This window comes from Ips typographus, linkage group LG5 (genome assembly GCF_016097725.1).
Source record: "Ips typographus isolate SLU linkage group LG5, UJ_Ityp_2.0, whole genome shotgun sequence".
Taxonomy (NCBI): Eukaryota; Metazoa; Arthropoda; class Insecta; order Coleoptera; family Curculionidae; genus Ips; species Ips typographus.
This window is the reverse complement of record NC_138426.1, coordinates 12,527,428-12,540,074: the sequence shown is the minus strand read 5'-3', so window position 1 is coordinate 12,540,074 and position 12,647 is coordinate 12,527,428. Positions and strand designations below refer to the sequence as shown.

The 12,647-nt window shown below is 35.1% G+C and overlaps 1 protein-coding gene across 1 annotated transcript in view; it reads left to right on the top strand.

Annotated features, from left to right (window-relative positions):
- Nucleotides 1–12,647, top strand: part of sano (CABIT domain-containing protein serrano) — a 56,793-nt gene that overhangs the window by 30,487 nt on the left and 13,659 nt on the right. The window contains exons 2-3 of the mRNA XM_081979669.1: nt 8,987–9,282; nt 10,303–10,556. Coding sequence (XP_081835795.1) covers nt 9,017–9,282; nt 10,303–10,556 — 520 coding nt within the window. The 5' untranslated portion in view covers nt 8,987–9,016. The remainder of the gene's footprint in view (nt 1–8,986; nt 9,283–10,302; nt 10,557–12,647) is intronic.

The window sequence follows — 12,647 nt, the reverse complement described above, 5'->3', positions numbered from 1 at the left end:
ATTTTTATTTAAATCACATTTTGCACATAATTTTTCACAGTCAAACCACAACTTAGGTGAACCTTACTATCCGCCATAAAAGAATTGAAATTTCACTTTTACGACTAAAATTTTAATTGTAGTGCCTATTCCGATTTCTAACTGTATTAACAACGTCACGTGACATAAGTTTTAATTCAAGTTGTCAGCATTTAATTTGAATTTTTACAGTCATGTGACTAATTCAGTCGTTGGAGTGAGATGGTAAAAATCTAACCTAAGTTTTAGCACAGCACAAAAATTGCCTTAAATCTGGATGGATCTAATGTTGGATCTCTTTTTCCGAAATCAACATTTACTTGAGAAAAATTTTAAATACTTTTTTGAATAGAAAATTTCTCGATTCTTATTGTTCAGGCATACAATTCCATGATAGAATAAAGTTGTATTTGAGCTACTCTGTAAACATTTCCTATTGAAAACAACGTTAAGGTTTACTTAAGCTTTAAGTTTTAAGTATAATCTTAAACATGTTGGTCGATCATATTTTCTGTCAAATGTAAAAAAATATGTCAAATTTGTTTTAGTTAAGTTTGTGTTGTCTACTTAAATAATAATTTCTTGAATCACAGCTTTTTAAGTTAACTTTTTAGTACTTTTTACGGTTTGTGGCATTTAAAACATGAAATCCACTGGTTTTTCGTACTTTAGCCAATGTGGCCAAACCTTAAGGCAAACATAGCATGTTCGACCACCTGTTCACCATCACATTCTCTAGCAACATCGTATCCACGCTATATACAGCCCGAATACATGAACACGTATTCAAATTTGATGGATGTTCTAGTTTATTAATAGAGAGGTTTTCTATTTACGTCAGCGCACCATCCAGTCTTTAATAGGCTTTTTAGTGGCTCCATTTTTCTACGTGTCAACAAGTGGATCCATTAATTTTTACGGCCAAGTGCATGAATAAGTTATCCGACAAATTTGCATAGTATAGAGTATGAGGTGCATTCACGCTAACACGCGCATTTTAAATAATTTAATGTTAAAACAACTAAATTAAATACGTTCTAATGGGTTTAAGTGCAAAGTCTTCAGTTGTCTGCATTCCAACCAGAAGACGAATAACCCCCATCAAAACGTTAATTTAAAAGACTGTGATGTGTGATTACTACACTTAGATTCAATTATTATCATTATCTGCTAAGCTTTTTCAATTAAGTAATTTCAGGACAATGTCCTGGACGTGAGCTGTCTTTGATACCTTTTATGTATCTTAACTATAGTAGGAGTGCTTTTAACTATATTTTTCGTTCATAACACTAATATTATAAAATTCCTGGTGCCTGTCGATATAACCAATGGACAATATACGAAGCGGAGAGAACCTTGAGGCCGTATATGGTCGCTCTATGGTACGACCGAAGGGGAGATTACTATAATTTCAAATGCGGGTACCCTACACCCGCATAATTCCAATATAAAATACGGTTCCAGTCACCTTGGGTACCAATGGTAACCGTGCATTAAGCCTGGTCGATTAGTGCGGATTAGGCTTTATTTAGATTTGTTTCTTCAATAAGACCCGTTAGTAAACTGGACTGTTATGCAACAACGCTCAAGGTTAAATGCAACAGTTAGTGTATAAACAAACTGGTTCAAACCAATAATTTATAGTAAACAGTAGTTGTATGACAAGCTAGACCTGTCAGAGAAGAAACAATTGGATTTCTTATTCAAAAGTGTCAAAAAATTCTATAGCCCATCAAAAAATAAAGTTAACATACATTAAGTCATTTTCCTGAAAAATGCTTCCCAAGGAAAATACAGTCCATAAATGTTCAGTTTAAAAAATCAGTTTCTTGTCATAACAATTTTAATCAAATTTAGAACAAATACATATGAAATACTTCCATCAATCGAAACTGTCCAGTGGTGTAAATACAGAAAGATGATTTTCATTTTTCTGCCTTATATTCTATGTCACTGGATATTTTTCAAAATTTTTAGTTTTTTTTACTTTTTCAATTTGACAAAATAAGTATCTCTTACAAAACTCTGATTTGAAATTTTGTTTACGACAAAATTGAGTAATTACGTTTAAAGACCCAAAACCAACCCCAACCCAACATAAAAATTGTCTTGAAAACGGTGAAAATTGACTTAAGAAGCTAAAAAAATTTCTTTGGAGCCAGTTTTCACAGTTTCCAGACAAATTGAAAGATTTTAGTTTTGAAAATTGACTTAGAAACCAGTAAATTTACTTTGAAACTGTGAAAATTTACTTGAGAGGCTTAAAAACTGTCTTTGCAGTCAGATAAGTTGAAGTTTTTCAACTTATTTGAATACTGACTTGTAGCCATGAAAAACTACTTTATCTAAAATTTTTTACAACAAATTCACACATTTCAACCTTGAAAATTGACATGGACACAAGAAGTGACTCTGAACTAATGAAAAGTGACATCAAAAGCTTAAATTTTGCAATTGAAGTAAGTTTTCATAATTTAAAAATACATTTCAATATTTTAGTCTTGAAAATAGCCTTAAATACAGGATATTGATATTAGATTCATGAAAATTTACTTGAAGACTAACTCTGGACTATTTTTAGGGGTTTGAAACTGCTTTCAGCTTGGAAAATCGAGTTTTATGGTTATCTTCACCAAGTTTTTGACATAGCAGACTTAAAAAACTATTTTTCTTAGGCTTCGTAGGCTTTCGCTGTTTTGTCAGTATTAATTTGACATCTAGAGGCTTCACTGTGCTTTAAGACTGAAAAATCCAATTTTGAACTATTTTTTATAGGAAAAGTTAAGTTTCAGACTCTTCATCGATGAAAGTAAACATGTTTGGCATTAAATGCTACGATATTAGTCTAAAACTTTAATTTTTAGAATAAAATTAGTCTGACTGTCTGACAGTTGTAGCAAAAAAAAGATTTTCAAAACTGAATTTTGACGGTCTGTGTTTTCCTTAGGAAGCGTTCTTCAGGAAAATGACATAATGCGTGTCAACTTATTTTTTGATGGGCTATCGATTGGTGAATTATTGACATTTAAAACTGGACCACCACATGATTTGTTTTAATTTTATATCGAAAATTGTGTAAATCTCAGCACAGTGTGTCTTGTCTTGTGAGGAAGAACGAAGCAATCATCACTTTTTGATAATTGGACACTTGAAAACCGTTACTCAAACAAGAAAAAATATGTCAATTTATCGGTTTAAAAAGATCCCAACCAGGCCATGTACACACTACAGTACATTCAGAACGGTGATTAAAATCTATAGCATTCCGCATAAAACACGTTTTATTCGGTAACATCCAATATAAATATTACATTGTCTCGAATGCAGTTCTGGGAAGAGATTAACGATCGGTTTTGCTGTTTGCTCAGGATTTATAGGACATCTTCAGGTACAATGATATCGAAGAGGGACCGGCTTAAGTTTCAACGAAACTCTTACCGTTTTGTAATTTCGGTCTGGGAATTTGGCAATTTGCGATTGTAGCCCATAAAAAAATGCTGACGGATCAGGGACGAAAAAGAAAGCAGAAAATCTCGCGTTAGTGCTTGTGCAGCGTAGGAAAATCAATTTGCGCAGAATGGATTAACGATAATTGTTTCTTTTACACAATTCGGTGGCCTTTACTCGTCCCCGGCAAATGCTTCTAATCCTATTATTACTGGGGAAGATTTCAAAATTTACTAACTTGACATTTAACTGATTTAGGTGCAGCAACTTTTATTGCTAGTTATTGCTTTTATCGTCTATTTGTGATTCTTGGTTTATGGTTAACACGCATCTTTTGCTATTTAAACACACAGTCACATACAGTAAAACATAAAAAAAACGTTTTTCTTGTTTTATGGTGTTATCTATTGTATTTCTCTAAAAAACTTCTTCATTCCAGTGGTGTATTAACATTGTTTGTTTTATTATTGCAAAACAGGCTTCCCTAAATTAAACCCAATAATTAACCTAACCTAACAATACCCACTAATTTCCTGAATTACTACGACAGGAGAGTCTAAAAAAATCTTTTATATTATTGCATTTTTGGATTCTACGTCAAATTCTAGACTTATTTTGTGTATTAATGTCATACACTTTTCTGTATCCGTTTCTGAGATATTTACAGTCTTCAAAACAATAATTTGAATTTATGCATATCAGGAAACTGTTTTTTTTTTGGTTTTTGAGTTTTGTCGTTATACAAGGTTTGTTTTAATAGAAGGTGAAGAAAAACCATAAAATATATTATACAGGATGGTCAAAAAAAGAGCTCAGCTGTCAGTTCTGAAAAAGGACGTTTTTTAAATTAAACACTCCTTTTGTCTGATTCACTGTTCAAAATTAAGGTAAGTTTGTATTAGGTCACTTATTTGAAAAAATATTCTTTAAATTGATACATTGAGCCACCCTGTAACTGTCAAAATAGTCGAGTTATTGAAGGTTAAAGTAATAGCTGTCAAATTCAGTCAAAACTGTCTTTATAACACTTTGTATACACTTTTATATGTCAATGGATAGAAAATATAATGGGCTTTCCAAAAATATGACCTTTTGTGTTGATAGGGTGCTTCATTTGGCCGCCAGAGGGCTCCAAAGCTAACTAAACGTTTTTCTTGACTGTAACCACTCAATTTTAGAGCCGTAGCAAAACTGTAGAAATTAAATCATTAAAGTCGAGTTTCGCTTGCACTAAGTGGCCAACATAACGCAAAACCCATTGGAATAGTGGTGGCTTTTCAGGCAAATTTGACCCTTACGAAAATTCTCATTTGCAAAATCGGTTTTTCAAGAAATTTCTATGCATTACATCGTAGTAGCCCTACTAGCTCATGTAACCGTGTTTTCCTAATTTTCCAGATTCAAATTAGCCCTAACCAATCAAAAAGTGTTTCTGGGGCACCCTGTCGGTAAACCGTAAATAACACGCGTATTTCTAACACTTTGTATATACTTTTATATGTCAATGGATAGAAAATACAATGGGCTTTTCAAAAATATGACCGTTTGTGTTGATAGGGTGCTTCATTTGGCCGCCAGAGGGCTCCAAAGCTAACTAAACGTTTTTCTTGACTGTAACCACTCTAACTTCTTTCTTCTCTCTTTTCCTCGTCTAACGACCCTGATATTTGGCACACACCTAGCATAGTGAGTGTCAAATTTAGAGCCGTAGAAAAACTGTAGAAATAAAATCATTAAAGACGATTTTCGCTTGCACTAAGTGGCCAACATACCGCAAAACCCATTGGAATAGTGGTGGTTTTTCAGGCAAATTTGACCCTTACGAAAATTGTCATTTGCAAAATCAGTTTTTCAAGAAATTTCTATGCATTACATCGTAGTAGACCTAGTAGCTCATGTAACAGGGTTTTCCTAATTTTCCAGATTCAAATTAGCCCTAACCAGTCAAAAAGTGTTTCTGGGGCATCCTGTCTGTAAACCGTAAATAACACGCGTATTTTTAACACTTTGTATATACTTTTATATGTCGATGGACAGCCAATAAAATGAGCTTTCCATTGACGTACAAAAGTCGGTTGGTTAGTGGTACCGTTTAGCCACTAGAGGGCGTCAAAGTTGACTATTTTTTTATGACTTTTTTCGTGCATCCTTTTTGTCCTAAAGATCTTCAATAACTCGCTTATTTGCACCATTTTTAATAGTGTTTTATACGTCAATGGATAGCCAATGCAATGAGCTTTCTAACAGTCTCCCAATTTGTATGGATAGGTTAGACGGTTTGGCCGCTAGAGGGTGTCAAAATTGACTAATTTTTTCATGACTTTTTTGGTGCATTCTTTGGTTTAATTAACTAGCTTATTTGCCACACTTTTATATGCCAATGAATATTGACGTATAACGTCTGTAGGAGACGGCGAATTAATATTTAAATCGTTATGTGGCAGCCATTAAGTAATTTTTCTGACTGTAGGTGGCGCGTGCTTGATTTTACCAGGTTTTTGGACCCTTGTTTTTGTTAAACCAGTGTGTTTTAAAACGGAATGTTTAAATTGTGCCCACTCACCAAAGAACGGAATCTCCAGATAATTTCTGATATTATACTATAAATGGGATGAGTGATCAAAAACATTTGGAACAACAGTAAAGCAAATTGGTAATCTATTTGCTTCTTGTGTTTTGGTCTTTTAGCTTTTACAGCAAAAATTTCCACAAAGAATTGGATCTGCATTTAAAGGTCATTTGCACTAATCAACTTCCTGAAACAATGAAAATCCAATAGTAAAAACAACAAAAAAACAATCATGCGTATTTCGGTCGTCGTGGATGATGCGTGAACTCGCCATACTATAGAAAGTGCGCTTATTATTGGCGGCCTCTGCTCTCGGCCAAGTCAAGGCCACATTTTCACCCATCGGACCTTGCCCATTTGCCCATTACTGACCAGAAGTATGACCAGCTCAAGGTCGTCCATCTCCGACGCAGTCGCCGCATGCTGGTTACTGGTCGACGATCCGCGATTCCGTGGTTGCCGGTTTGTTCGCGCTTGTTCTTCTCTGTTGTTTTCAAGCACCAGAAGATTCATTCTAGCTGGTATAGACAAGATTTTGAACCTATAAGTTACGAAAAAAAGCATTGACTAAAGCTGGGTTTATACAGCGCACAATGCATAACATTGCACAAGAAATCACAAGTGTTTCTTTTTAGTGTTCATCATGTCAAGCACGGATAAGGAGGATAAGGCAAAAAAGGTGTGCTTGCTGTTGTAACGTTGGAAAAGGGGAAAAAAACCATTTTTAATAACAACAATATATTAGAATTCTCCATATTTAGAAAGCCAACACAAACCGACCATGCCATCCCTGATGATTCCAACCACCACTCGCAACACAAGATGGCAGCGTTATTATTCCATGCTATTTCCTGCATAGAATAACCTTCTGATAAATAACTGAAAAACGGAACTGGCAATACTACATATTTTTATTTGGAATTGAAATAGTATATTTCATTACCAGTACAGAAATGAGGATTTTTCCGTGTGCGCGTGTCAAATTCTCGTGTGAGGCGCAGCCGAACACGGGAAGTCATGCAAGAACGGAAAATCCATTTCTGGACGAGTAATGAACGATATTTTTTATTATACTTAGGTACCTGAAATCAACAAACAAAAAATATCGCAAAAAATTATTAAGAAAATCGGGAATATTTATTTTTATTATTAAAACAGTAAAAATGTGAGTACATACAACTCAAATTAACAAAAAAAATACAAGTAGGTAATTCTAAGAAAATTAATTTTGGACAGAACCGTTATTATTAATAGTAATATTTATTGTACAATTCGTATTATTGTTGAAGCTCAATCCCTTTTGCATTTCTTTTTGTTGAACTAAAGACTCTGCTAAAGATGTTGAAGCGCAGTGTTTGTGTGTGCTTTGGTTCTCTTGATTGACTGTTACAGATGTTGTAGTTTCCAAGTTACAAGGGCTAAACAACTTCCGTGATACTTCAATTTTTCTTTGTATGAACTCTTCTATATATCCTTCTGCTACATTGGAAGAAAGCCATCCTCCGTGTCTTTTCAAAGTGAGCAAATCACCGCCGTTTTCTACCAACATGGTTGCCGAAGAGCGCCTTAGCCCATATCCGGTATATTCTTCGGGATTTTTTAGTTTTAGGTATTTTGCAACAAGTTTTGGAATACCACTGATAGTATGGCACCCAACATGTAGAGCGTAACATCTTTGGTTTTGGTATGCAACAAATAATCTTCTACTCCCCATATGTTTAGGGCGGAGATCTGCGTATTTACGGTAAATTGTACAGGGATCGAATTTGCAATTTTCATTGGTAATGGTAAAACTTCTTGACCTGTGAGTTTTTCCATCTCGTAAGAACACGACAAGGAAACGCCCATTATCTTCCACATTATCTAAACTCAAACGTATTAAATCATCTCTGCGGCATGCACCGAAGATGCCAAACACTAAAATTACTTTTGCTAGTAGATATTCTCCATCTGAAGCTTCACATAAAAATTTGGTTACTTGTTCTGCTGTAAGAATCTTGGATTTCTTTGGTATATATCCTACAGCTTGTCGTTTCAAAAAAGCAATCGTTTTTGGATATTGATGGTGAGTATTTTCTTTTATTGCCAAACAACTCTTTAACATAGAGAATCGACTCCATAAAGTGGAGGATTTCATAGTGTTGGCTTTTTCAGAAAAATATACTAAAAGAATATCGTCACTCACAATTTTGATTCGTTTCTGAGTCCGCCATTTGGTAAAACTGTTATATTCTTGTTCATATTTCAACCTGGATTTCACTGGTAATAAATCTGCACTCACTTCTGCCGCTCGTTGTAAGATATTTTCGGGAATATCCCGATTTTCTTCACAATCTGAATTCATTTTTGCCAAATGTAATAAATACATAAATACTTAATTTTCACTGACAGAAAATAAAAATTTGTCATTAATAAATAAATCGTTGCTATAGACACATTACTCGTTCTTTCGTAACTTCGGGTTGCCATAGGATATCTAGTATCATGGATATCTATGTTTATTATTAAGCGCACGGAAAGAGGGATCGGGAAAAAATTTCCGTGCGCTGTTCCGAAAATGTCATATTTACTGTATTTTATAAACAGTTGAAAATGTAGTATTTTCTGTTAAGTATAATAAAAAAACTTTATCACATTACTTGTTTAGTGTTGATCAGTAACGCTACTGCTTTTACTATAAATAAAAAGGGACGCTACTGATTTCTAAAGTATGTCAAATCGATTTTGCCGCATAAAAAAAAATTTAAAAGATAAGACAACTACTAATTAGCGTGACCACAATTGCAATTGCATTTATAGTTAGATAATCGAAATCCTGAACTTTTCACCCAACCAAAATAAATCAGCTGGCGGCATTTGACGTGGTGTATAAATCACGCGCGACATTACCTAAAAAGTGCATAACCCGATTAAATTTACGACTGTTACCTAACCAAAACCCTTTTTTCGCAGAAATGAAGAACGACACAAAGTAATGCCAACATGGCGGCAACGGACGCTCAGATTACAGTGGCGGCGGCACGATGGGCGGACGAAGGCAGTTACCTGCGCGAGTTCGTGGGCAAGCACCATCTACCGGCCGTGGTGAAAATTATCAAAGGCCAATATGGAGGATTGGGTGTGCCCACCCTGCCAAGTCCTGGACTGCAATCCACTGCCCTTTTGATTTCGGTGGGGCGACGACAGAAGATTATCGCTCAAGCTGTCAAAATTAAGGAGGGCAGAAGATTGGTCTGCGTTGGACCTAGGTAATGTCTTGAAAATAAGGATTTTTTTTCAAGAAAATAGAGAAAATTTATTTATTTAATTTATAGAAAAGTTACATTTTTGTAGGGATGTCAAGTGTTTACCATTATAGTTAGTTTTAGTAGGATTGTATGTAGTTATTAAGAAAATTAACAGTATTACTTGATGAACTTCAAAGGAGGTGAAAAAGGTGGTACGTGGAGGTAGAAAGTGGGAAAAAAGGTTTTTTTCTTTTTGGTGGTTGATTGTCAAGAGAGACTTTTAATGAGAGCTGGAAAGTCATTTTTCTAAAAGATTCGAGCAAAAATCAGACTGTTGAAGATCGGGGGATCTTAGAAAGCTGTTTCCTTCCGGAACGGAGGTTACTGAGTGTAATACCGAGTGCTACCAGCGGTTGTACTGTCTAGTCCACGTTATGACATGGAGCAGATTGTGATAGAGGACCTATTCCAGAAGTGGTTAAATCGATAACCGAGGAGGCCTCCCGGCTGTTACCGAGATACAGCCTTTGCAGTTAAAAATCCACCTCAACGGAAAAGAAGAAGATTGGTCAACTGACGGTTTATTTTGGGCAATTTGGACTCTTTGACGTAGAGTATTAGTTGTAAGTAGTTTGTAATTTTTTGTATTAAAGACATTTGCAGTTCTAATGATATATTTAGAAGCAGGATTTTTAGGTAGAAAGTAAGTTAGATAGGTTTAGTTATTTACCTTAAAAATAACTTGGCATCCCTATAATAGAATTTTTATTCAAGCTTATTTATTTAAATTTTCTTTATTGACTAGAATATTAGAATGAATGGTCAGGGTGAATCTGATGCCAGTTATGACGATATTATCATGCAACTAGGAGGTGAGGGAGATTTGAGTAAATCTCATCTTCAGGATGATAATAATCATGACAGTGTGTATGTTTTTTGCTTTCATAAGGTTATATCCCCTACAACTCGTTTGTAGGTTTCACCGTTGACAAAAACATAATTCGTTTTTGACAAGCAACTAGAGTATCATTTTTTTTTCAGGCTAGTGATACCAGATAGCTACTCGGGCTACTTCGAACTACTAAGCGAAGAAGGCCGAGCTGTACGTTGTATAGAAAGTGTGGCCGAGCTGGCTCGGCGAAAGCCTGAAGAGGGCTGTTTGGTGCGCGAAACGATTCGCGGCGTTCAGGCCAAGACTGAATCGGATGGTACGGTCACTCCCGAAGGTGCCAGAACCATTCCCGCAGGTGAAATACTAGTCCCTACCGGCGAGGCTGTTTTACAAGGTTCCAAAGGTATGTTGAATGCTCTGGGGGCCTAAAAATTGTCCATGGAAGCCAAATTACCTTTTTCCATTTCTTCATTCATGCAAATATTTTTAAAAAAAGTGTTGGTCAAACACTTTGTATTAATGGAAAACGCTTCGACTGAAACTACAAACCATAAATTTCAGAACCGATTAGAACTACTGCAACAAGACAGGAAACTAAAGAAAAACAATTACACGTTTATCCTTTTAATCGTGCACAATTCGTGCCGGATTTTTCCATTTTGATAAAACACCACACACACTCCACTGACTGACAGATCATTAATTAATAGCGGACAGTACGGTACGACGATATGTAGATCATGAACCAAACAAGCGCGGAACAATATCAGGCAAGATCGTGAAATGGCCTAGTTTCTTGACACTCTCAACATAGAGTAGATACATAAAGAAACGGTACCGTAACGTATCGAATATTTTTATTTCAATGCCGCCAGAGTGGTACTGCCGCATGCAGAATGCGACACCGTGCATAAAATATATGGATTATAATTGTCTCGGTACTGCCGTAATGCCAAGGATATGCTTTTTTTACTTACTCGTATAAGAGAAAGTGTTATAAACAAAGAGATTTTTGCTGGCAAAATTGGTTTTTAAAGTATCAAGGATAACATGTGATTGGGCATCATCAGGCTAAAAAAACACTTGAACCATTATGGTGACAGTACTTATTTTACTTAATTCTTACTAGTTTATTAGCATTTTTTTGTTAAATTTCTGTCTTTGTAACAACAATATGTTATATACTTTCATATAAATTCCAATTATTTGTTTAATTTATAAATCTCTTTTTGTCTCGTACAATTTTGGAGTTTTTGTTAAATTTAAGAGAAACGGGGCTCTTTTTTTTCTTATCAAACATATTTCTCTAGTGCACTGACTTTTCTGTTGCATCTTTTTTTTTGAGACACCCTAGAAGGGTTCTAATGGACAGCAATGGAACCCCTCTAGAGCAAAATAAAAAATTGCCAAATTTGCAATTTTGACAAAAATGGTATTTTTCTAATTTTTGTTTTAAGTTAATAAAAGAATCACCCAATTATATTAAAGCTTACACAACTACTTACTAAAACACCATGTATTGTTTCTTTGTACAATTCTAAAATACAGTTCTCGAATAAACATTATGAAGATTATATAAAAAAAAAACTTAGCAAGCAAGTACAAGTGCCAGAAACCTCTGAAACAAGACTTGAAAGTGCTAGAAGTCAGCAGCCACTTTAAAATGCCAGAAGTCACTTAAAAGTATTAGAAGCCTTAAAGGCTTCAGCATCGTCACTTGAAAATACCAGATATCTGGTATTCTAAGACTTGAATGTGTGTTAGAAGCCACTAGAAAGTACCAGAACTCACTTGACAGTGCTAGAAGTTTCTAAAATGCCACTTGAAGGTGGTAAAAGCCACTTGAAATTGCCAGAAGTCACTTGAATGTGTTTGAAGCCCCTAAAACATCACTTGAAAGTAACAAAACTCACTTGAAAATGCTAGGAGCCTCTAAAATGCCACTTGAAGGTGGTAAAAGCCACTTGAAATTGCCAGAAGTCACTTGAATGTGTTTGAAGCCCCTAAAACATCACTTGAAAGTAACAGAATTCACTTGAAAATGCTAGAAGCCTCTAAAATGCCATTTGAAGGTGGTAAAAGCCACTTTAACATGCCAGAAGTTACTTGAATGTGTTTGAACCACTAAAACATCACTTGAAAGTAACAGAACTCACTTGAAAATGCTAGAAGCTTCTAAAATGCTACTTGAAAGTGGTAAAAGCCACTTTAACATGCCAGAAGTTACTTGAATGTGTTTGAAGCCCTTAAAATATCACTTGAAAGTACCAGAACTCACTTGAAAGTGCTAGAAGTCTCCAAAATGCCACTTGAAAGTGGTAAGAGCCACTTTAACATGCCAGAAGTTACTTGAATGTGTTTGAAGCCCTTAAAATATCACTTGAAAGTACCAGAACTCACTTGAAAGTGCTAGAAGTCTCCAAAATGCCACTTGAAAGTGGTAAGAGCCACTTTAACATGCCAGAAGTTACTTGAATGTGTTTGAAGCCCGTAA